General features: G+C 39.2%; 7 protein-coding genes, 1 long non-coding RNA gene and 1 other non-coding gene across 10 annotated transcripts in view; 4 read left to right on the top strand and 5 right to left on the bottom strand.

Annotated features, from left to right (window-relative positions):
* LOC145704694 (uncharacterized) overlaps positions 1 to 21342 on the bottom strand; it is a 50175-nt gene that overhangs the window by 10625 nt on the left and 18208 nt on the right. The gene's annotated exons all lie outside the window — the stretch shown is intronic.
* On the top strand, positions 3116 to 5536 carry LOC145703500 (uncharacterized). Its single transcript, XM_081780862.1, has 5 exons — positions 3116 to 3240; positions 3306 to 3407; positions 3452 to 3546; positions 5293 to 5364; positions 5410 to 5536. The coding sequence occupies exons 1-5, from the start codon at positions 3184 to 3186 to the stop codon at positions 5477 to 5479; spliced, it is 396 nt and encodes a 131-aa protein (XP_081636988.1). The 5' UTR covers positions 3116 to 3183; the 3' UTR covers positions 5480 to 5536.
* On the bottom strand, positions 5567 to 5640 carry TRNAI-AAU (transfer RNA isoleucine (anticodon AAU)). The gene has a single exon. It is a non-coding gene; the product is annotated as a tRNA-Ile (tRNA).
* On the bottom strand, positions 5689 to 6664 carry LOC145704968 (uncharacterized). Its single transcript, XM_081782422.1, has 3 exons — positions 6341 to 6664; positions 5924 to 6296; positions 5689 to 5885 (listed from the first exon to the last, which is right to left on the bottom strand). Exons 2-3 carry the CDS (start codon positions 6147 to 6149, stop codon positions 5689 to 5691), a joined length of 423 nt encoding a protein of 140 aa, XP_081638548.1. The 5' UTR covers positions 6150 to 6296; positions 6341 to 6664.
* On the top strand, positions 7696 to 7980 carry LOC145705146 (uncharacterized). Its single transcript, XR_014134556.1, has 2 exons — positions 7696 to 7782; positions 7840 to 7980. It is a non-coding gene; the product is annotated as an uncharacterized LOC145705146 (long non-coding RNA).
* LOC145704955 (uncharacterized) lies at positions 8251 to 8817 on the top strand. Its single transcript, XM_081782409.1, has 2 exons — positions 8251 to 8383; positions 8427 to 8817. The coding sequence occupies exons 1-2, from the start codon at positions 8301 to 8303 to the stop codon at positions 8815 to 8817; spliced, it is 474 nt and encodes a 157-aa protein (XP_081638535.1). The 5' UTR covers positions 8251 to 8300.
* Positions 11829 to 13923, top strand: LOC145703899 (uncharacterized). Its single transcript, XM_081781298.1, has 7 exons — positions 11829 to 11972; positions 12022 to 12230; positions 12272 to 12436; positions 12485 to 12734; positions 12776 to 12945; positions 12988 to 13397; positions 13447 to 13923. The coding sequence occupies exons 2-7, from the start codon at positions 12047 to 12049 to the stop codon at positions 13912 to 13914; spliced, it is 1647 nt and encodes a 548-aa protein (XP_081637424.1). The 5' UTR covers positions 11829 to 11972; positions 12022 to 12046; the 3' UTR covers positions 13915 to 13923.
* LOC145704951 (integrin alpha-IIb-like) lies at positions 14052 to 17902 on the bottom strand. The gene is made up of 8 exons (XM_081782406.1): positions 16386 to 17902; positions 16077 to 16343; positions 15815 to 16011; positions 15289 to 15614; positions 14962 to 15246; positions 14782 to 14921; positions 14476 to 14737; positions 14052 to 14431 (listed from the first exon to the last, which is right to left on the bottom strand). Exons 1-8 carry the CDS (start codon positions 17560 to 17562, stop codon positions 14209 to 14211), a joined length of 2877 nt encoding a protein of 958 aa, XP_081638532.1. The 5' UTR covers positions 17563 to 17902; the 3' UTR covers positions 14052 to 14208.
* Positions 19579 to 21082, bottom strand: LOC145704073 (uncharacterized). 2 transcript variants are annotated; one of them, XM_081781507.1, is made up of 7 exons: positions 20826 to 21082; positions 20662 to 20784; positions 20392 to 20620; positions 20199 to 20311; positions 20065 to 20158; positions 19859 to 20021; positions 19579 to 19705 (listed from the first exon to the last, which is right to left on the bottom strand). In XM_081781507.1, exons 1-7 carry the CDS (start codon positions 20916 to 20918, stop codon positions 19594 to 19596), a joined length of 927 nt encoding a protein of 308 aa, XP_081637633.1. In that variant the 5' UTR covers positions 20919 to 21082; the 3' UTR covers positions 19579 to 19593. The 2 variants fall into 2 exon arrangements, with proteins under 2 accessions (XP_081637633.1, XP_081637632.1); XM_081781506.1 differs by having other exon boundaries at positions 19584 to 19807.

Genomic DNA, 21342 nt, shown 5'->3' with positions numbered 1-21342 from the left:
TTGAGCATCTTTGACTGACTAACATTCAGTAATTGCCGTACATGAATCAATTTCTTTATCATAAGAAATGTAGCTCTCGGAATATTGTGACATTTCCGACATTTTCAGGTTACTCGGGTTTTCTTGTTTTTGAAAGGACAAAACTGAGCCGGCACTTTTCCTACAGTATTTGAAATAGAACATTTTTATATGAAAATTTTCTCCCACCAAATTTTAAGACTATTAAAGGAGTCCCCTGAATGTTTTAAGATGTTCATAAAAGTATAAAAATCCGAGTTCTTTTGAGAATAAAAATACGCCTTTTTAAGTCAATACCTCGTCATTGAACTGTTTATTTTAGGCACAAGACATTTGCAATGATCCTGATCGGCATGACCCTGTTACTTCCCTTTTGGTCTTCTGCATTTCTTCCAATTATGCAATGGGCATTTTCCGACTACCTCCAATCAAACGGGTAATTGCTAATTAAACTTATCAACCTTTTTTGTCTGATTGGGAGGAAAATTTCAATCTTGATCAGTTTTTATGGCTCGTAAAATTTCCTCTCGTAAGTACCGTGCGTTTCTCGCAAAGTGATTTTTCAACAAAATTCAAAAAGAATTGAAACATGAACTCTCAGAGTAACTGTATTTTAAAAACAACAGAGAGCAATAAGAATTGCACGTCCATCAGTAGAAGAGATGACTCTAAGAAGGAAGATCTGGAAAGCAGCTTACCCATGATTCAGGAAACAGTGGTGACAAGTTAGGGTTAGCCTACCCCGGTTAGGGTTGTTACTGAAAATAAACAAACCTTCTGGACCTTCAGGTCATGAAGTTCTTTATTCAGAAAGTCATGTTTTGATGAGAGAAAAAAGTAGTGGCTGGAAAACTTTTGTCATCCCTTTTGAAAAGTTGCCTCAATTCGTCGGATATCGACTTCGACTGCGCCGATCGATCGTTGAAACACAATTGCCAATATCGGTAATGAATCATCAATTTTTGTTACTTCTTTTGTTCTCTAAAAATCAAAAAGCACAGTTTTTTTGTCATTCCTCTTCCTTGAATTCAAAAAGAGAAATTTGAGAAAATTAACAGTATGGAACGCTAATTAAACAGTACGTACAACGCAACCTACAGTATGTTGAACAAACAGTATGCATAAAATACTTAATTATGTAAAAAGTAACTACGTATTTATTTTTCGGACAGGAGGGCCATTTTTGAATAAATTCATATTCAAAAGCGTCGAAATCATTAGCAATTCTTCTTTTATATCAATTCAAAAAGTCGCCAGAAAAAGTGAAATAACCAGTAAAAAACGAGGAAATTTAATTAAAAATTATAGCCGTGGATAATTGCTTTGCTGATCTTCACCTACTTGCTTGTTCTTGGAGTCATCTTCTTTGCAGGAATCGGTTGAAAATGAAAATCACTTTGCGAGAATTGGCGTTTTGAAAAAAAAACCGCGGAAATAATTTTTTTTATTCAATCAGAAACAGTACCTTTTCTTAGTGAAAAAGCGATGCTGCAGCAAAGTGTAAAATATACAGGCAAGGGAAATGAAAAAAAATGATCTTAGAGACATTCAAGTCCTTTGGAGACATCTGGTGACATCTAATGACATTTGGGTACATCTCATGACATCTAGAGACATCTAAGGGCTTCAAAGAACATTAACGGCAATTCACGATCAATAGACATCTGGGGACATCTAGGAACATCTAATGATATTTACATACATCTCAAGACAGTGAGGCTTCCTTGATTATAAGGACATTTAAAGACATCTACCGACATCGAGTAGAAGAAGGGGTCCTTGTTCTTAGCCTTCTAAGGCTGCCCTCATAAAACTACGCAGAAAATAGCCATTTCAGAAAGGATGCAACTGTAACTGTATCTGAATCAATATTCTCCAGGCCATTACTCTTGATCTTGGGATTAATTTGCTGGCCTCGGTTTAATTCAGCGCGAAATCCGTTTTGATTTGCCTCGAAAATAATTATTATTCGGGTGGACGTTATTGACGAACTGCCACTATGGCCTGAGGATTAATCTTCGCTGATCAGATAAGGAGCCTGCCCGGAGGCGAGAGTTCAGTTTTTTCCTTCATTTTATTAAAAAAATAGAGCAGAATAAGAAACAGTTTGCGAAAAGTAAAGAAGAGATGATGTTTTTGAAGCCTCAGAACTTGAGTTTTTATCAATAATTTATAATATTCAAAATTGAATTTTTAATTTATAATAAGATCAGATATTTCCTTAAAGAACTCGGTTTGATTTTTCATTATTTAAATTGAAGTTTTTGTATATTTTGTGTGATAACCGGTTCTCGAGGAATAACTGTATTTGATAATTAATTCCAATCCGCCATAAAATCATCATCTTTTCTAATCTGCCATTCAATTTGATCTTTTGATCGACCTTCTCCTTTTTTGCCGAGGAGAATGCGCCGGCCATATTACTGTATTTCCAGTTATTACCCGATAGAGAACGCCCTGAAATCATAGAAGAGATTCTGAACCATGGGCTGGAGCCGCACGGCTTTCTGGCTGGGCAGTTTTTTGGTCCTTCTTGTCGCGATAATTTCTATCGAGTGAGTTTTTTTAGCCGGTGTTGACTTTGTTTATTCTTAGAGCTTACTTTTCCCAATCAAAAGCCTACTCCACTTCCTACTTCAACAGCAAAGTAAGTAAAAACAACTTGGTCAAGATCAAAATTTTCAACAACTCTCTTTTAACATTAGACCGTGTTTTCGCATTTCCTTGTTAATTGAGGCTTGATAATGAGCTAGATTTATAGCTTTATAGATAATTAGCTTTATAAATAATAAATTTTCAAGAGAAAAATTTAGACTCGGGGGTCAATTTTGGCGTTCCAGTGGAACATTCAACAATCAAATTATGGAAAATTTAGAAATCGGAAACTTGAGCATTCGAATTTTAATTTTTGAATATTCAAAGCCCCCAAATCCTTTCATCCCAGCGGGGTATAAAATTAAAAAAGAGTACCCTACTTCAACTACAGTCGATATTTCACACTTCCTCTCTCCCGGACCCTAGCCCGGACCGGCAGTTGGCCAGCTGCCAGTGCAAATGCGCCTCCACCAATAACGGCTCGCAATTTTTGAGTTTCTTACGGAAGTGTTCAACTGGAACAAAAACTATAAATTGAACCCCCGATCAGAGAAATAATTGAATTGAACAATGACGATAACGAGGAATAGATACAAAGAGTTTTTGAAGAAGATTTTGATCGAATCGGTATCTCTTTAAATAAGGATTTTCTTTTTTACTTTTTCTTTTAAATTTTTATTTCTCGCTTTCAGAAATCCGAAAGCTGCGAAGAAGGAAAAGTCCGATTCATCTGTCCCCGCCAAAACGAACCAAGAGAATATTTATATTGCTGCACAGTCGCTGAAAACCAATATGTAAGAAAACCTCACAAAAAAGAGATTGAAATAATTTGATTAAGACTTGCTGCGCGGATGAAACGAAATCCCGTTATTTTAAAAATTCAAGCGAAACAGTTCCCGAAGATGTCGAGCAGAATAAAACTTCCATAACAGGGTAGGTCCTTGATCAGAGGATAAAAATTAAGAATCGCGTTCAATAAAAAGCCCCTGTTTTTTGAAACTAAAGAAAATGACCGAGAAGAGGATTTTGATCAAACCTCCTAAGCTGAATGATATTTCCTCCCTGTAAGCAAAAACTTGGCACTCTTAGGTATTTTTTGGTCTTTGAAAGTTGGTAAAAAGATGAACTCCAGAGTTGCAAATTTGCTGAGCTGAGTGAGCTGAGCTGGCTGAGTGAGCTGAGTAGTCGCTCAGCAGAGTGATTTTGGGAATATCGACTAAGTTCGTGAGGGCTAGGTTCGTGTGACTAGGTTCGTGGTGGGTTTTGCCAGAGTATTGAAATCGGCTAATATTTTGGGGCAGTAAGGGAAATGGGTTGATGACTAGGTTCGTGTGACTAGGTTCGTGAGTTTTTAAATAGAAAAAAATTTGGGGAAGTAAAGGAAACGGGTTAATGACTAGGTTCGTGTGACTAGGTTCGTGAATTTTTAAAATGTAAAAATATGGGGCAGTAAAGGAAATGGGTTGATGACTAGGTTCGTGGGTTTTTGAACAAGCAAAATGTAGGATTTTATATCCCAAATATGTTTCCCCCCATCAACCCCCCCCCCGTATAAGCCGCTAGAACGAACAAAGTATTGACGAACCTAGTCTCACGAACCCAGTCATCAACCTATTTCCCTAACTGCCCGAAAATGCTGAAGATACATAAAATACATATAAAAATCCAAATTCTACGAACCTAGTCTCATGAACCTAGCCTTCACGAACTCAGTCTTCACGAACCTAGTCCAACGAACCTAGTCATCAACCCATTTCCCTTACTGCCTCAAAATGGTGAAGATACAAAAAATGCATATAAAAATTCAAATTCCACGAACCTAGTCACACGAACCATTTTTCCGACATGGCACCCACGAACCTAGTCACACGAACCTAGTCCTGGTCATCGTTCTCGTGATTTTGGAAAATAATCTGATCTTATCACTGATAAGTTATCAGCTCAGCTCAGACAATTTTCACTCCGCTCAGCTCTTATTTAAATACAATTTTGCTAACAGAAAACAGTAACAACAAGCTCAGCTCAGCTCAATTCGCTCAGCTCAATTCGCTCAGCTCTAATCAGGGTCCGCTCAGCTCAGCTCAGCTCAACTCTCTAAATAAAACGGTCTGCTCAGCTCAGCTCAGTAACCTCCAAAATAGGCCAGCTCAGCTCAGCTCAGAAAAATTCATCAAAATTTGCAACTTTGATGAACTCTATAATTTATAGACTATAAACTATAGCAAATAAAAAATTCAAAAAACCGTCACCAAATCCGTCTTCAGTCCATTAGCGCTTGGTATTCAATTTGAAAGTGAATATTCTTTTTGAATATTAATAGCCTCACAAATGAGGTTTTGATTAAAATCCAACTAGCCTCAGAACAAAAGAGTATCGGATGGAACCTGAGGTTGAGAATTTTTCCTTTTCTTCGGCGGAAAAACACGAGCATAAATTCAAGTAAATATTCACGAAGAGATAATATTTCAATTATCGAATGTTGCACTTGTTCTCCCTTGAGAGGGATTAGAGATCGTGCTCGTTCAAATTGAAATAGAGAAAACTGCCCTTTCGAACGTCTGAAGAAAGGGAGAAGAGGAAGGGATTGTGGTCAGAGTTCGACCTTTCGCACCAATTCTCACCTTTTATTAGATTCTCTTCAGAGTTAAGAGAGACAGAAACTGTTATGGGAGTTTTTAGGGCGCTGTGGCAAGCTGTCATCATTTTGTACATCTTTATTGTTTTCCTCATTATGCTGGCCGATTTCTTCAGGTTTGATTACTTTCTCAATAATGCCAGTAACAGTCATTTTTGCAGCCATATGCGACTGAAAAACAAGAAGAGCGCGCATAAACCTTCGCCGAGACAGATGAGCGCAGAATCCTGATAAATTCAAGATTTTTTATTTTGTACAAAATGATGAATAAAAACACCCTGAGCTTCATCCCTCTTAATTCGGAAAAATGGAAAAGAATGGCCAGTACGGGGATCGAACCCGCGACATTCGCGTTATTAGCACGACGCTCTAACCAACTGAGCTAACCGGCCGTGAGCATTCTGAGGAAAGAGACCGACAGATTTGCTATCATTATTTATTCATGAATCAAAACAGCCGAGCCCGTTGCAAAGGTGTTGTATCTCTTGACTTTCATGACCAGCTAGAATTTCGGCACAAATGTTCGGTCCAAGTCCATTCAACGCGAAAAAGCAGCCTTGAGAGCAAGCGAAACAGTCATGATCTCTCGATGGACAAATGGAAACATCTTCCGGACCTAATCCGCCATCGCATGAGTCTAAAAACAGTTAAAATGAGTCCAATGAGTTCTTAAACCTAATTCAGAGAGCCGACCACAGAAGTCGATGCACTGATTTACATCCGGAAGAGGAAGTTGAGCTGTTGTTTGAAACAAATTTGTTTCTGATCCTGTTGTCTCAAAATTCTCTGTCGTGTTGAATCTCTTTGTCGTGAGATTTTCAGATATTGATTTTGTCGTTGTTGTCGTTGTTCGCGCCGTTGTTGGCGTCGTTGTTGATTTTGTTGGAGTTATTGTCGACATCGTCGAAGTTGAATTTGGTACATTAGAGGATGTTGTTGGAGCTGGAGCAGTCGTCGCTGGTTCACTGTCGCCAAGAAGAACGGCGCAGGGAACGATGATCGAGATCAGTAAAATAACAGTAATGGCTATTGCCCCACCGATTTTCAACTAAATGTGCATCTCATTATACAAAAATGATTCTAATAAATTACCAGTCGGCGATTTTTTGAGTCCTTTACTTCCTGAAAATCATCACATTCACCCTGCTCGTCTTGATGCTGCAACTCTTCATTTTTATCTTCAACTGCAAGATCTTGAAAACAATGAAAAAGGTGCGAAAACTCAGACGTTACCCATGCTACAGTTCGAAGAATCTGTTCTGAAAAGACCGTTATCAAGCGTATTTATTGAAAAATAAGTGTTTATCTGTTTGGGCCGTCACTTTGCGGAGATGACTCTGACACTTTTTGGCGGAAAAAATAAGAATTTTTATTTACTTTGATATAACCAACAGAGCGAGCCTCAAAGCACGTGACTGAAAACGTTTTACTACAGTTATAGAAAATACAACTCGCCTCCATCAATTTCTTGGTTGGCCAATTTCAATAAGGAATAGAAATTCCAAATCCTAACCCCCCATGTTTTTGTGCTCGTTAGAAAGAGCGTAAAAAGTTACGCCAGAAAAAAATAGTTTTAGGGGCTGAGTCATCATAAATGACGTCATGGCGGCTGGTTGAAGTTCCAAAAGTCCCAAAAGTTGGGACCCCTCTTATTTTTTTTCTAGAAATGGAAAATTTGAGTTCGATGTTTCAAAATGTTCGCCTTGACCTACTCTAGGTGAAAAGCTACATATGAAAGACCCAACTCTAGAAAAAGAATTTTTTTTTTTGATTTTTTCAAAATTTCAACGGAAAAATGTTGAATTGCAATAGAATACTTCAAAATAATAAAATGCGCCTTTCAAATTGGTTTCTTGGTCACAATAATGATCATAAAAGGTCATTCGAGGTCATTTGAGGTCACAAATCAAAATAAAATTTTGCGCATTTTTGACTGTTTTACAAAAAATGCGCATGTCTTGGGGTAGATTTATGCTTTGCTCCGAGCAAAATCTGATGATTCATTTTCCGCGAGCCGCCGACCAATAATGCGCGCTGATAAGAGCGGACACTGCTCGCATTTTGAAGAGTCAGATCATTATTGAGAGCAATTTGACAGAGAAAATTTTGCGAAAAAATTATCATTGATTTCGTACAAAAAGATTTGTCTGATGTAATAAGATAAAAAGAAGAAACAACTTTAGATTTAGAAACAACTTTCCATCAAATACTAATAAATATAAAAAAAAATAGATACAGTGAGCTAGGTTTACAGTGAAAGTCGATTTTATCAGTCTCCGAGACCGCGAACTCGGAGTGTCTCCAGACCATTTTCAGAATTTGGTCGGTGTAAGGAATTGGTCGGTGTAAGGATTTGGTCGGTGTAAGGATATGGTCGGTGTAAGGAAATACCCTCCAGAATGCCTGTGTAAAAAACCAAAAATCTCGAGAACAAGTTTATTTTTTTCTAGACTTGTTGCTTACTTATTGCCAAACGAGCAGATGTGCTTCATTCCAGTGAGAATGTTCTGGGTCCGAAAGAGGAAAAGAGAACTGTAAGTTATTAAAACCCCCATACTGGGCCATACTGGCCCTTTCAACCTTTATTCTAGTGGCACAGCCAAGGATAGCCCAGATTGAGCTGATGGAAGAGAAAAAAAGGTAGAAAGCCTTGAAAATACAGGCGCAACTTTCTTGAAAAAGAAGCTACTGAAAACATTGACCTGAAAATACAGTCGCAACTTTCAAAATGATTTCTGTCTCGTTTCATGCAGTGAGCTTCGCAGGTTAAAATTACGCATGGAATTAATTTATGCCTTTATAAATGCAGGAAGAAAGGAACAATCTAGAATGAATCCGTCCACGTTTGCATAAGTGGAAAACTCTTTAATCCTTCTCCAAGAAATAAGACATTGATTGCGTGTTCCACCGATAATTTGATGACGAGCAAAACGCATGCTTCAATTCGTCGCGCTCTCCCGCTGCGGATATAAAAGACAAATCATTGTGCACATTTTCTTTCACTGTTCCTCGAGAAATAATCCCGAGAACTAGCGGAAATAAGAGCTACAGCATGATGAATACTGCGCTAAGCTTTTTATTTTTTGGATTTTCCCGGGCACTTACTGTTTGGCCCAAGGAGTATCTCACTACCAGGTACAGTCAGAGAAAAAAGTTTGCAATGATTATTTTGTTAAAGGCATCTTGAGGGTTCTCAAATTGAAGATTTCTTCTCTTCTTCATATGAGTACGAAGAATACGAGTCTGAAACTGAAATGAACGATTTTCTTCGAAAGAAAAAGAAGAAGAAAAACTTTCCGGAGCCAACAATTCCTCCGACTCTTGAAGAAAGAGCTTGCAACCCGAATTGGGAGGACTGGCAAGACGTAGAAGGGTACTCCTGCCAGGAGCACGAGGACAAAGGCTGGTGCGAAAAAGATGGCAGTTTCGGGCCAGAATGGGTCGAGCAGTGGGGACCTTTCAGCAGATTGGCTGGCGATGAAGATTTCAACGCACTTGGATGCCCTCAGTGTGGATGCATCGAAGCGGGAGCAAAGTACGCTTCTTCCGGAACATCAGGATATGGATAGGCTTACCGGACTAAATTTCGGTCCATTTTTCTAGCTTAGTTTAGGGGGCATATAATATAGTTTTAGAAAGCCCAGAAGCTGAGCTTTCATTTGGGCACAAAATCATGGGGTCTGGGTCATGCCCGGAAGGCAAATTAGTGCAGCGGAAGTTCCAAAATGGGCACTAGAAATCTTCAATCGATTTTTTCGAAGGGTTTAAGGGATTTTGAGCGGTCGTAGCCTACTGAAATAGAAAGCTCAGGCTCTGAGCTTTCTAAAACGCCCATAAAATTGGGCCTTCACCAGGTTTGGGGCCACCTGGGGGCGCTAGAAAGTCGAGTGAAAAACCGGAAATACCGGAAACTTCTATTTTTGAGTCCTAAACTCACAGTCTATGCCTAAAATTTAATTGAGAAGACTAAACTAAGCTTAAAAATATCGAACCGCGGTTGAACCGGGTGGTTAATTTTGCGGTTCATTGCGGTTCAACACTAGAAAGTCTTCAAAACATTGAAATATGGGTATTTTTCGACGGGAAATTGAATAAGAAATGAAATTAAAAATGAACCGCGGTTGAACCAGGTGGTTGACCATGCGGTTCATTGCGGTTCAACTCTAGAAAGTCTACGAATCAGTGAAATATGGGTATTTTTTGACGAGAAATTGAAAAAACAATGAAATAAAAGATGAACCGCGGTTGAACCAGGTGGTTGATCACCCAATCAGTCATGCTGACTTTGTAAAATCTTTCGGAATTAGCTCGAACTATTATTTTTTCAGATAAATTTTATATAAAACATTATTCTACAAAATAAAAAGTATCAACAATCGTCTTGCAATTGTTTATTAATCAAATCTTTCTTTAAAGCTCTAGAAACAACCAAACCTGAAAATTTAAAACCCAATTGAGCTGATTTTCTTGAACCGCAAGGTCAACCACCCGGTTCGACCGCGGTTCATCTATTATTTCATTTCTTATTCAATTTCCCGTCGAAAAATACCCATATTTAAAAGTTTCGAAGACTTTTTAGAGTTGAACCGCAATGAACCGTAAGGTCAACCACTCGGTTCAACCGCGGTTCCATATTTTAAAGCGTTGCTTATTGTTTTTAATTCAATTTTAGACATTAACAGTGAGTTTAAGACTCAAAAATAGAAGTTTCCGGTATTTCCGGTTTTTCACTCGACTTTCTAGCGCCCCCAGGTGGCCCCAAACCTGGTGAAGGCCCAATTTTATGGGCGTTTTAGAAAGCTCAGAGCCTGAGCTTTCTATTTCAGTAGGCAACGACCGCTCAAAATCCCTTAAACCCTTCGAAAAAATCGATTGAAGATTTCTAGTGCCCATTTTGGAACTTCCGCTGCACTAATTTGCCTTCCGGGCATGACCCAGACCCCATGATTTTGTGCCCAAATGAAAGCTCAGCTTCTGGGCTTTCTAAAACTATATTATATGCCCCCTAAACTAAGCTAGAAAAATGGACCGAAATTTAGTCCGGTATGCCTAGATATGGAGACCCTCATTTTCATATCAAGGGCAAGGACTTCCTACAGGCGGATCTATGCTTCGACATTGACGGACAGCCGGGTGGTGTGCTCAGACTCGTCGAAGATTTCGACAGTGGACTAATAGGAGCTGTTTTTCATCAATCGAAGTGTTCAAACAATCGAAGACTTGTTTATTTATAATAAGAGCGTTTTATTTCGTCAAAAAAGTCTTTAAAAATCAGATTGAAAAACAATAAAAAGTCGATGGCCTCCTTTTCCGGCCCGACGAAGATTCCAACGCTACTTATTTCGAGCAGATCCGCGTAACCAGTCCTAACGGGGTAACTATTAGTTTTGATATTTACGGCTGGCACGTGGAGTCGACAGAAGGACTCAGCCCGAGTTATTCTTGGGATCGAAAAAGTACTAAATTTGGGGATGTCTATATTTCGTTGCCGGAACACTATCCCCAGGGGAAAAGGGTTATTTTGGGGATTGAAAATGGACCTGTTCTGAGATTGGAGACGGCGAATAATCATGAGAACGTCAACTTCCGATTCGAAGATTCTACTGGTATATCTGATAACTTAGGAGGAGTCATTGGAGTTTTTATGCCACTCGGTGCTTATCAGATTCTCACAAAAGGTATGAAAAAACCCTTGAGCACTAGAAAACCAATATCTACTAGACCCGTTTTCGATGGCGGAGGAAGGAGTCGTGCTTGTCAATTTTGAGGAAGAAGAGGTTTATGAAGAAGTGTTTTTCCACCGCCATAATCGTGACAAGAACTGCTGGACGATTCCGAAAGATAAAGCTGCTACTTTTGTTGGGAAGGTTATTTCGACCGCGAATATTTACAAAAGGAATGCTTGAGAAGCAGAGAAATGTGCATGTGTAAAAATGCTTTCTGCTTGAATAAATTAACGAAAAACTTATTGTTCAAAAATAAAAGTAAAACCAGAAGATGTTCCCTAGAAGGCTCATTGTGGTTAAATCAGGTCCTATGGCAAAATATCTCTGCGGCTCGAATACTATTTACGAGATTCAAGAGTAGTACTCTTGAATCCACGATTGGGCGCCTTGGGGCACATGCTCATCCCTCTGACCCTTACAATGCTTTAGAGAAGTTTAAAAGCATAAAGTGTCATTTAAATTTTCCCTCTTCAATTTTTAGCTTTTTCAAATCCAAGTCGAAAAATTCCGACAGGAGACCACTTGAGTCGTTTCCGGAAATGAGCTCAGAAGATTGAGTCTTAAACGAAATTTTCAAACGTTCAATCAGAGATGAAAAAGGACAGAGAATTTGAAAATTGAAAATGATAAGAGCGAGATTATTATGGTTGCTTGTAAATATTGTGGAGGGAAGGTATGAAGATGTCAAGTGCTGCAGCGAGATTTATGTCTCAGGAGGTTATGAGTTCCAGGAGAAATCGAAGACGCTTGATATGAAAGGAAATGGTCTTATGATTCTTGAGAATTCCGTTATTTTAGGCGTTTCAGAACAGTCTTTTCAAAATTTTCATAAAAAATTGACCATACACAGCTCGATTTCAACGAGACTCAGCACAACTCCCCGACCGTGGAAGATTCTATCACGGTCACGTTATTTATCGGAACGAGCTCTACCTTCTCGGTGGATTTTCGCGCCGCGGACCAACTGATACCGTTTTTCGTCTGGACGATCCTGTCAGGTACAGCCTCGTTTTTATTATATCTTATTTTTTATATTAAATAATCAAGAAATGAATGGAAGAAAACGTTCAAAATGAAAAACGCGCGGGGATTCTTCGATCCAGTCGTGTTTCAAGATCGAATTTGGGCATGTGGCGGAAAGAATCAATCGCATTTCATAACGAGCTGCGAGAGTTTCTCGCCGGAGACAGGTTGGAGAGATGAGCCGGATCTGATGGAGAGCAGATTCGATCACTCAACAGCGGTCACTTCCAAAGGTATTTTTCGTTCAAAGAAATTATTTTTTCAACGATGATAGGGCTGTACATGATTGGAGGAAAAACTGGAACAAGGTTGTTTGATGGAGAGCCGTTTACAAAATATACTGTTGAAATTTTTCCTTCGGCTCCTGAAGGCGGTGCGACTGGAGGATCGTTTAACCCGACTTGGATTCCTGGGACTCAGCTTCCTGAAGCCATTTATGGTTTGTCCGGAATTTCTATCGATGCTTGAAATAATAATGATTTTTAAGGTCAGTCATCAACAGCTCTTCTCGATACTGTTTATGTCTTTGGCGGCCTTCAAGTCCTCTCCCGCAGTACTCGTCGGTCGGAAGTCTACGCTCTTGTTCCTGAAGCATCCGAGTGGCTTCTCATTGGAAATATGAATATGGCCCGGTCAAGAGCTGTTGTCGTCAACTTTGGCTATCAACTCGTCGTTCTTGGCGGTTGCGATGGAGGTTGTGCTGCGGAACTCTTTACTCCTGCTATCTCAAGATTTCAGTAAGCATTATTTCGTTAAATCTTGCCTTTATCGCTTTTAGATTTATGAATTCTTGGGTCAAAGCCGATGGCAGTTTCAGTGAAGCTGGAGAAGTTTGGCCGTGGAGCTGCTCTGTTGACCTTTGTTACCAAATTTACTCTGATAGCTCTATCGAGATTTTGAGAGGACTTGGATACACCACTCTTGGTACTACAGCATCTACCCTTTACGGTAGGTCATCAACAAAGAGATCCTTATACAAAAGACCTCTAGAAACCACACCAGCAGAAATGGAGCTTTACGATCTTGTCACAGACGCAGAAGAAATTCCATTCTATACCACTGGAAGCTCAAATTTAATACCTTTTGAGACAACACCATCATCTCTTCTCATACCTTATGAAACAACGGCCTCCTCGAGTCTGATCGGCACAACTCCCTCTTCAAACATCGTTTTGTATGAAACCACACCAGATGTCTCGACTCTGCTGGAAATGAAAGAATATGAAGTAGAAGAAACGGAGGAAAAGTCATTTTTGGACACATTGAGTGATACCAAATTCACATTTACGACTTCAAGCCCTCCTTCAGAATGCACCCTTTCTGCCATTCTTTGCGAGCTGATCGGAGCTCCGAGTTCTTCTGAATCAAATCCGAAAGTTGCTACTACAGTCAGTTCAACTGTAAGCCTCAATATGTATAATCAAGTATCTAAAATGAACCATTTTTTAGACGCCGTTTACGCTTTTCAAGAAAACAGAGCAAATTAAAGAAGAGGTCGATGATGAAATAATTCTTGACACAACGCAAATTTACCTCGAAACAACGACCACAGTCGCACCAAGTTTGACAATATCTTTGGATACGTCCACAAAAGGCCCAACGCCCTCTCCAGAAACGGGAACAAGAAAAGAAATTACTCGGGATCTTTTCCGAGACTCGATGAACTTCAGTCTCAATCAAAAAACTCGCCCGACAAGCACAACTGTCACCCAAAAACCAAGTACAGCAGAAACCACTTCAGATACCTCAAACAGTACAGAAATAACAGAAACAAAGAAAAATGAGGAGAATTTAACAAGCAGTCCGAAGGAGGAGAAGTCTAAATCTAAGCAATCTTCGTCGCCAAATTCTTCCAAAAACAACTTCGATAGACTATTTAATGTTATGACTTCACTTATAATTCTTGCACTGATGTAAATTTTTGTAAAAAATTAAGCTGCTTTATCCGAAGATTTTTGATCAAAATTTATTTTTGCAAGAGATTTTCTTGAATTAAAAAAGCAAATCACAAATCCTTTCCTGGATAGGAGAACAAATTTCAAATATGCTATACTTTATTTATTATTTACAAACTTATGTAACAATTGACCTTTTTCTGATAGTAATCGCAGTGTAATTCTTGAGATCAGATCAAGACTTGTCAGTTAACATGTAAATTCAAGCAGGAATGAGTTGTAGCGGAGTTAGAAATTTTAATTGAAGATTGCTTGATCACTGAATATCTTCAGTTTTCGCCTGTAGCATCGGGGCAGTTTCAGCCTTCGAGGTGGTGGCTTGCGTCGTCTTTGGGCCGTATTCAAAGCATTTCTTCTTCCACATGATAAGGACGACGATCAAAATAATAAGGAACGCGCCGAGAGCGGCGACAATAATTACCCAAAATGGAATGGATTCGGTCCGTGAAAGACTCTTCAGTTGGACTTGGAGTTCGTTTCTGAAACAATAAATTTAGGACGTTTCTTTTCAACCGTAACATACGTTATTGTTTTCGAAAAAGCTTGTGCTCCAAAGCCATAAATAAAGTCCTCTTCATGAACGTCAAAGTCTAATCTCGTAAAAATCCTCGAGTGATTGCTGACAACAAAAAACAAGTCTTCATGTACATCAAATTCGACCTTTAAAGTTAGCCGGTGGCCATCTTTGAAGTCAATTGGTCGTGGTGGCTTCGGGCACGTGATTTGATCGCAGGAAAGAGAATTTTCGCAGCTATAATCTTGATAGTGGACTGTTGGCTCCACCGCTAGAAATCAACAATATTGAACTTGTGTTTATGGTTTTTCTTACCAGCAGCTTTCTTCGATTTCTTGGCTTTTTGATGCTCACAATTAACAGTTGTCAGGATATCTTTCCCTTGAGTTTGCTGAAGTTTCATCGAAGTAGGAGTTAGGACTTTCAATTTATCCCCGTGTTCGGTCTTGAAAGAGCTATTAAATGGTTAGAAATTATATCTTTAGGCGTCCTAACCTTGGATAAAAAGCTTTGACCCGTTCAAAGACATTTCTAAAGCTCGCGGGGCCAAGATTGAAGATTTGAAAATTCACTTCGAATTTCAAAGTGCTTCTACCGATCCCTTCTGTTTCGTCATTGTAGAACGCCTTGCTCACTGGCTCATCAGGAAACTCGCCAGATTTGATGTAGGTCTTTGACTTGAGAGGAAGATTGTGAACGATGGCATTTGGAATATCGATCTCAAATTCAGAGGGTTGAGGTCGCTTGTTTTCGTTCAAAAAGTTGACTTGAAGTTTTGACCTAGAATGATTTTTATCTCTTGATTTTGAGTTTTCAGCTTACATTTCTTCTCTAGCCCTCGGATCATCGAAAGTAAAAGTGGTCTCAAATCTGTAGTCTCCCGGCCGAAGCGGGTTTCCGATTTGACAAGTTCTGACTCCATCTTTTTGTTCACAATTTTGACTGCCCTCCGTGTAAGCAGTCGTATTAGCGGTGATAAGAGGATGAACATATTCAAGAACAGCTCCGTAGCTTTGTTGGGGACCGACCTTGAGTAAACTTGTGACTGTAACGACGTTTTTTGTGTCCATGATGATAGAATTCGTGAGTTTCTGGGTGCGGGCGGCGAGATTTGGCTGGTTGATTGTAACATCATTTTCTGCTTGCAACTTTTTTTAAGATATAAAAAACGAAAGTCTTGGCTTTTATTGAGCAAAGCTTGCCTTTTATGAAATTATATCCATTCCTTAGAATTGCATAAATTATCTGGCGGACAGTTTCTATCGAATTCTAGCTCTCTGTCAACTTCAATTTGCGAAATGGGGCTCAATATTGGCGCCATGATCCCCTCTGGAATGTTTGCATTGACTTTTGCGCTGACAACAATAGGGCGGATTTTTGACGAAAGTTGCGTGCTTGTGACGGTCATTTTGATCTCTTTGGTGCACATTTTTGATCCTTCTTTTCGGAGCGGAAGGTCAAATTCGGACTTGTTTTTGTAGGTTAATCGAGGGGAGGAATATTTGCTGTCCAGTTTGATTGAGACGGTTGATCCTGCAAGAGTAACTTTCTGTTGGGTCAGAAAAGATCATTTTCATGAGCATTGTTCGTTGATTTCTAGATTTTTTGACCCGTTCCTTCGCTACCATCACGATTTCTCGCGCTCTTTTCTACAAACTCTGCGCAAGCTTGCCAGTCAATAATTGTCTCTGATACTGGTTTTGTCGAAACAGGAATCAAGTCGTCTTTCATTTTTTGCTCGAATGTCACTTCAACGACTGGCCGAGTTCGATAGACTTTAACGGTCGAGTCTTCAGGGATTCCAGCAAGGAGGAGATTTCGGGAAACGGTTAGTTGCCGGGTCATTGATGAAGTTGGGATGACTTGTGGGTCAATGTCTGGAACAAGATTAGTGGAAGTTATATTATAACTGTATTTACCTGTGTTCAGAAGATTTTCCTTGTTTCCATTGAAAACAGAAAGTTTGTTTTTCGACGCAACAATCAAATCTTCATACCCGTCATAATTCAGATCGATTCCACCAACAAGCGCGTTTCCAAAGTACTGATCATCTTTATCTCCTTCCAAGACAAATTTAGCCGTGAATTCTCCATCTGCAGTCATTTCATAAACATAGACCTTCCCAAGATTTGCCTTGACATGATGAAGATCTGACCAAGTAGGAGCTCCAACTGCTAGCCATGCTTTTTGATTTGGTTCAATTTGCCCAAGGGCGAGAGAATGGCCAAACTGTTGTCCAGCTTGAATGCAGAACTCGTCTAGGTCGGAGAAATCCGATGGCTTGAGGAATTTACTGCCGTCGGCAATCAAAACAATTCCATTTTTCGTGACTCCGTCGAATTGCGGCGCGCCAACTAGAAGTCTTCCCTTTGATGGGCCAAAAGGAATATCGAGAAAATCAGCACCAGATTTGAACCCTTCTTTTCTCGAGACCTCGTCTCCTGGAACAATTTTTTTAAGCCGTTGAGACGTCGAGATCTTCCGCCCTCCGGAGTTTATCGACGAGTAGCTCAGAAGAACACCATTTGCATTTGAAGTATCTAGTGCTGAAATGACGACATCTCTTTCTCGATCAATAATTCTCCATCCTTTTCCCTTGCCATCGTCGCTCAGTTGGTATCTTTCGTCATCGATCCAACACGATCCAAATCGACGGAATCTGAAGTCGCCATCTCCAGTGATGAATTTATCAATTTCTTTTTCTTGCAGATCTGAGCTGTCGTATGGATAAACATGTTTCCACTTGCCATCTCCAGGCGCGCAGTAGATCTTCTCACTATCATCGGTATATTTCACCGCTGCTCCAAGCAATCGATGCCCTCGGTCCGGGACCAAGTTTTTCGACGAAACATAGCTTCCGTACGGGTCTAGGTACTCAGGATCTTGAAGTTTTGTGCAAGAACTATTCTCGCCAAAGATGACGTCACATTCGTATACACTTCCATTCCCCTGGAATTTTGGGGCTCCAACAAGGATTTTCTTTCTTCTTTTACTGTCATCAATATCAGCAGAAAAGCCAAAGTAACTGTCGATATCGCCTTTTATTTGTTTGAAAATAAGCTTTATCTTACTGTATTGACGCGCTTGTACAGTCATTTTTTCATAAAACAATCGATTTCATTTTAATTCAAACATTCCTTTATGTTCCACTGGCTGCTGAGTTTCGACATTGAAGCCAAATATTTCCGTCCCCAAAAGAGCTGTCAAGATTCCTGGACAATTCTTCATATTTCTCCTTTTCTAATTTTCCTTTTCTTCTTCGATATCTTTCTCTTACTCCTCACAATCGGAGTTAAACGGAGGGGTTATTTATTGAACCGTAGCGTTGCCTCCGGGGCTGGAGCTTGAATTTGAGAAATAATCTCGTTCACGGAGTAGTTTTTTTTCAAACAGCGAGAATCATTCTCGACTTTACGAGGTCCCGCGAAAACACTTCTTTCTCTCCCTTTGAGATGCCACTAACCGTTGTGAACAATAAGCTTTAGTGCTTGGTGACTCACGCTTTATGAGCCGCATTTCCAAGTTTGGACGATTCAAGTGCGCCTGTTTATGCATTGTGAATAAGTTCAGAGAAGAGGATGATTGAGCATCACTCTTTTTTGCGATGTTCGCATCGGTCTTAATTATAATTTATTAAAAGTAAGCAGGTTTTTCACTGAAAGAAGGACATGATTTTTGTTTCGAGTATTTTATCGCAGTTTTCGTTTTCCAATTTTCGATCATATTTTCCAAGAATACCAAGAATCAGCTTTTGCATGTCTGAAAAGAGTAAGAAAAAATCATTCTAGTCGACAAAGCTTAAAACTTACTGTCAAGACATTTTTCTCTATCCTCCTTGATTCCACCTATGAGATACTCGTTGAAAGTCATCGCAAAAATGTGATTTGAAACGATTAAAAACTGGAAAATCTTCATTTCCGATAGTGCGGCCGATTTCTGCCAACTAACTTGCCAAGATCACTGCCTTCGACATTTTATAACACGGAGAAGGAATGAATAATTCAACCGCTGATCCGTCTATCAGCTCATTATAAGGTACTTTTACCGTTAGTAAGGAGCCCTGCAATATTGAAAAAGGAAAAACAGTGTTACACGGTTTTTGCGGTAAAATGGAACAGGTGTTCTTTAACTCAACTAGCGGATTTATTCACTTGGTTGAAAATAGCTCAGGATTTCAGCTTCAATAACTCGGTCGCAATACTCGTCTGAGGAGAGTTTCAAGTTTTGTGGGAAGGAAAAAAGACGATATTGTTGAAACTCTTGCTATAGCATGTCGATCAAATTGCTCTTCTAGGTCAATGAAGACTTTGTACATATCTTTGATATTTTTTAACAAAAAAATCGAAGAAATACTAACTGTCAAGGCATTCTTCTCGATCCTTTCTCAACCCAGTTTGAAGATATTCATGGAAAGACATCGCAGAAACCAGTTGAAAAGCAAAAGATATTTTTAAAATGTTCATCAGAAAATTTGATGGTCATCCACTTCAGCTCATCTTCTTAATAGAGAAGCGATGCAATCAAAAATTTAACCTGATAACATGCTAAGGACGAATTTCCGAAAGAGAGAGTTGGATTTGAGTTGATTTATTTAAACTTGGCTTTTGACCCTATTTTTTCTTCAACTGACGCTCAATCGAAATTGTTGTGTTGCTTATTCTATTGTCAGTATATTTGTGCTCATATTTTGTTAATAAAAAGAATGTTCCAACTGCACTATTTTAATCTTCCTTTTAAGCCGCTTGAAGGTTGTCTACCTTATGTCGCGAAATCCTCTTTTGCTAAAAAATAATTAAATTTTTGCTTTAAAACCTCTGATTTTCACTCTTCAAATAAACACAAAGACTATGCATTTTTTGACCATTTTGACTCTCTCAGTCGCCACTGTTTTCTCTTTCGACCTTTGGTCGGAGCGGGAAAAATGCGTTTCTCGTAAGAAAATGATGAGAATTAAGCTTGAGGGATTTTAGGGGTCTTTCGAGACGACTTGCTGGAAGGAATTTACAGTCTTGTGGAGATTGAAGACTACTGTGACCGATACATAATGGAGAAGATGAAAACTCTTGGTATTTCCTGGTGATTTCCGAGCAAATAAACGAAAGTATCTCAATTTGCCTATGTATTTTATTATAAGGAATTGAAGCAGTTTTTGTTGCTCTCTTGAAGACGTTTGATTTCTTCATCTTTTTCGTCGATTCTTTGTTGAAGAATGTCGACGAGATTCATTTCATCTTTTTGGCTTGAATCATTTATAAACTCTGCTGTAGGAAATGCAGGATTTGAATCTGGTTTCGATTTTGGAATTGGTTTAGGAATTGATGAGAATGACTGTGTTAGCGTTCTAGATGATGAGGTTAAAATTCTAGCTAGAATTTTTCGCCTTGCGTTTTACCTGGATCTTCGACTGAGAATTTCCGAGGACGAGTTTTCTCCTCTATTCGAGTTGATTTCGCGAATAGCGTCAAAAGTAGCTTCGACCATTCGATTGCATTGATCGTCATTCAGCTCGATTTCACTTCCATTTCGAAGGACAGTGAAGACGAACTCTTTGCAATCTAACGCATCAATTAGCTTTCACTCTTTGTTGGTCTGATGAACCTTTTTTGGAAGCGGGATTGAGGGAGGAAAATGGATATGATTCGGGGATGGAGTTTCCGTCGAGCGAGAAGAAAAAGTTCGTTGGGCAAATGGTCTGAAAATGAAAAGAAGGGATGAAAATCAGGATTCATTACATTTTCGCAGTCAGAATGGGTGATTTGAAGCGTTTCGTCGCAGATTCCTAGAAACGATTTCAAGGACACCTCGCCATCTGTTTTTCCATCGTGACAGTTTCTCGTTCTTTTTGCTCGTCTTTGAAGAATATTTTTATTTTTGATGATCGGAATCATCAATTCATTCATGTTAACTTCTATTGAAATAAAAAACTTTTCCCGCAAGGTTTCGGACATTCGGACCACTCTGACCATTCCGTCCAAAATCTATAAGTCGCATTCTGGCAAGTGTTCTTAAAAGAAGCCCTTTGAATCGCTCTATTCTTCATCTTGAACTGAAGAGAACAGACTATATCAGGATTTTTCGACTGCCGACTTGTTGTTTCCAGTGAACCACGGTATGACTTTTCTGGCGTGTTCCATACAATCAGCTCGCATGTTTTCTAAAGAGGTTTTCTGAAAAACAACTTTTTCGATAGGCTACCTTGTTTGGGGATTCCATTTCGAAGCATTTGAAGTTCGAAATCATCGGTATGCAATCATCATGAAGTCGCAAGACCTTATTCTCCTTCTTGATGCTCGCATAATGATCCGCTGCGTTCACGAGCTACGATTAATGAAAGAATTTGAAATCAAGGAAGAGAATACCTTCAAAATCTTCTTCCGCCAAGCTTTTCCCCATTCTCTTGGGCACTTTTGCCCTTCAACCCCAAAAAGAAAGATGAAAAAAGGAAAGATCATTTGGAGGAATCGAGGAAGACTGGAAGTTAAAGGATAGTTTCAGAATGGGTAAAAGCCAGATTGTCGATCAATTATTCTGAAGGCAGCATGGAGCGCAGACTCTGAGCACCGATCAAACTCTTTTAGCTGACATACGACTTTTATGGAATATTTCGGCTAAATGATATATAATATTATTTAAAAGTTGAAGCTAATTACGAATTATTTTCTGAGAAGAACGTGTTCCTTAGTTAGTGAAATACACTATTATGAATAATTTCACCGTCATTTTTACCTGAACAATAATGATTTTGTTTTAGTAAAGAAGCTTCAATATAGTCCCGCAAAATCTGCAGTGAAAATATCATATCATTATATTTAGGGCCGACGAGCAAAAAATCAACCCCAAGTACCCGAAACTTTGTAGAAGTGTTTATTTTAGCCC

This window comes from Oikopleura dioica, chromosome PAR, assembly GCF_907165135.1.
Source record: "Oikopleura dioica chromosome PAR, OKI2018_I68_1.0, whole genome shotgun sequence".
NCBI classification, from domain to species: Eukaryota; Metazoa; Chordata; class Appendicularia; order Copelata; family Oikopleuridae; genus Oikopleura; species Oikopleura dioica.
This window is presented reverse-complemented; position numbering and strand designations above follow the sequence as displayed.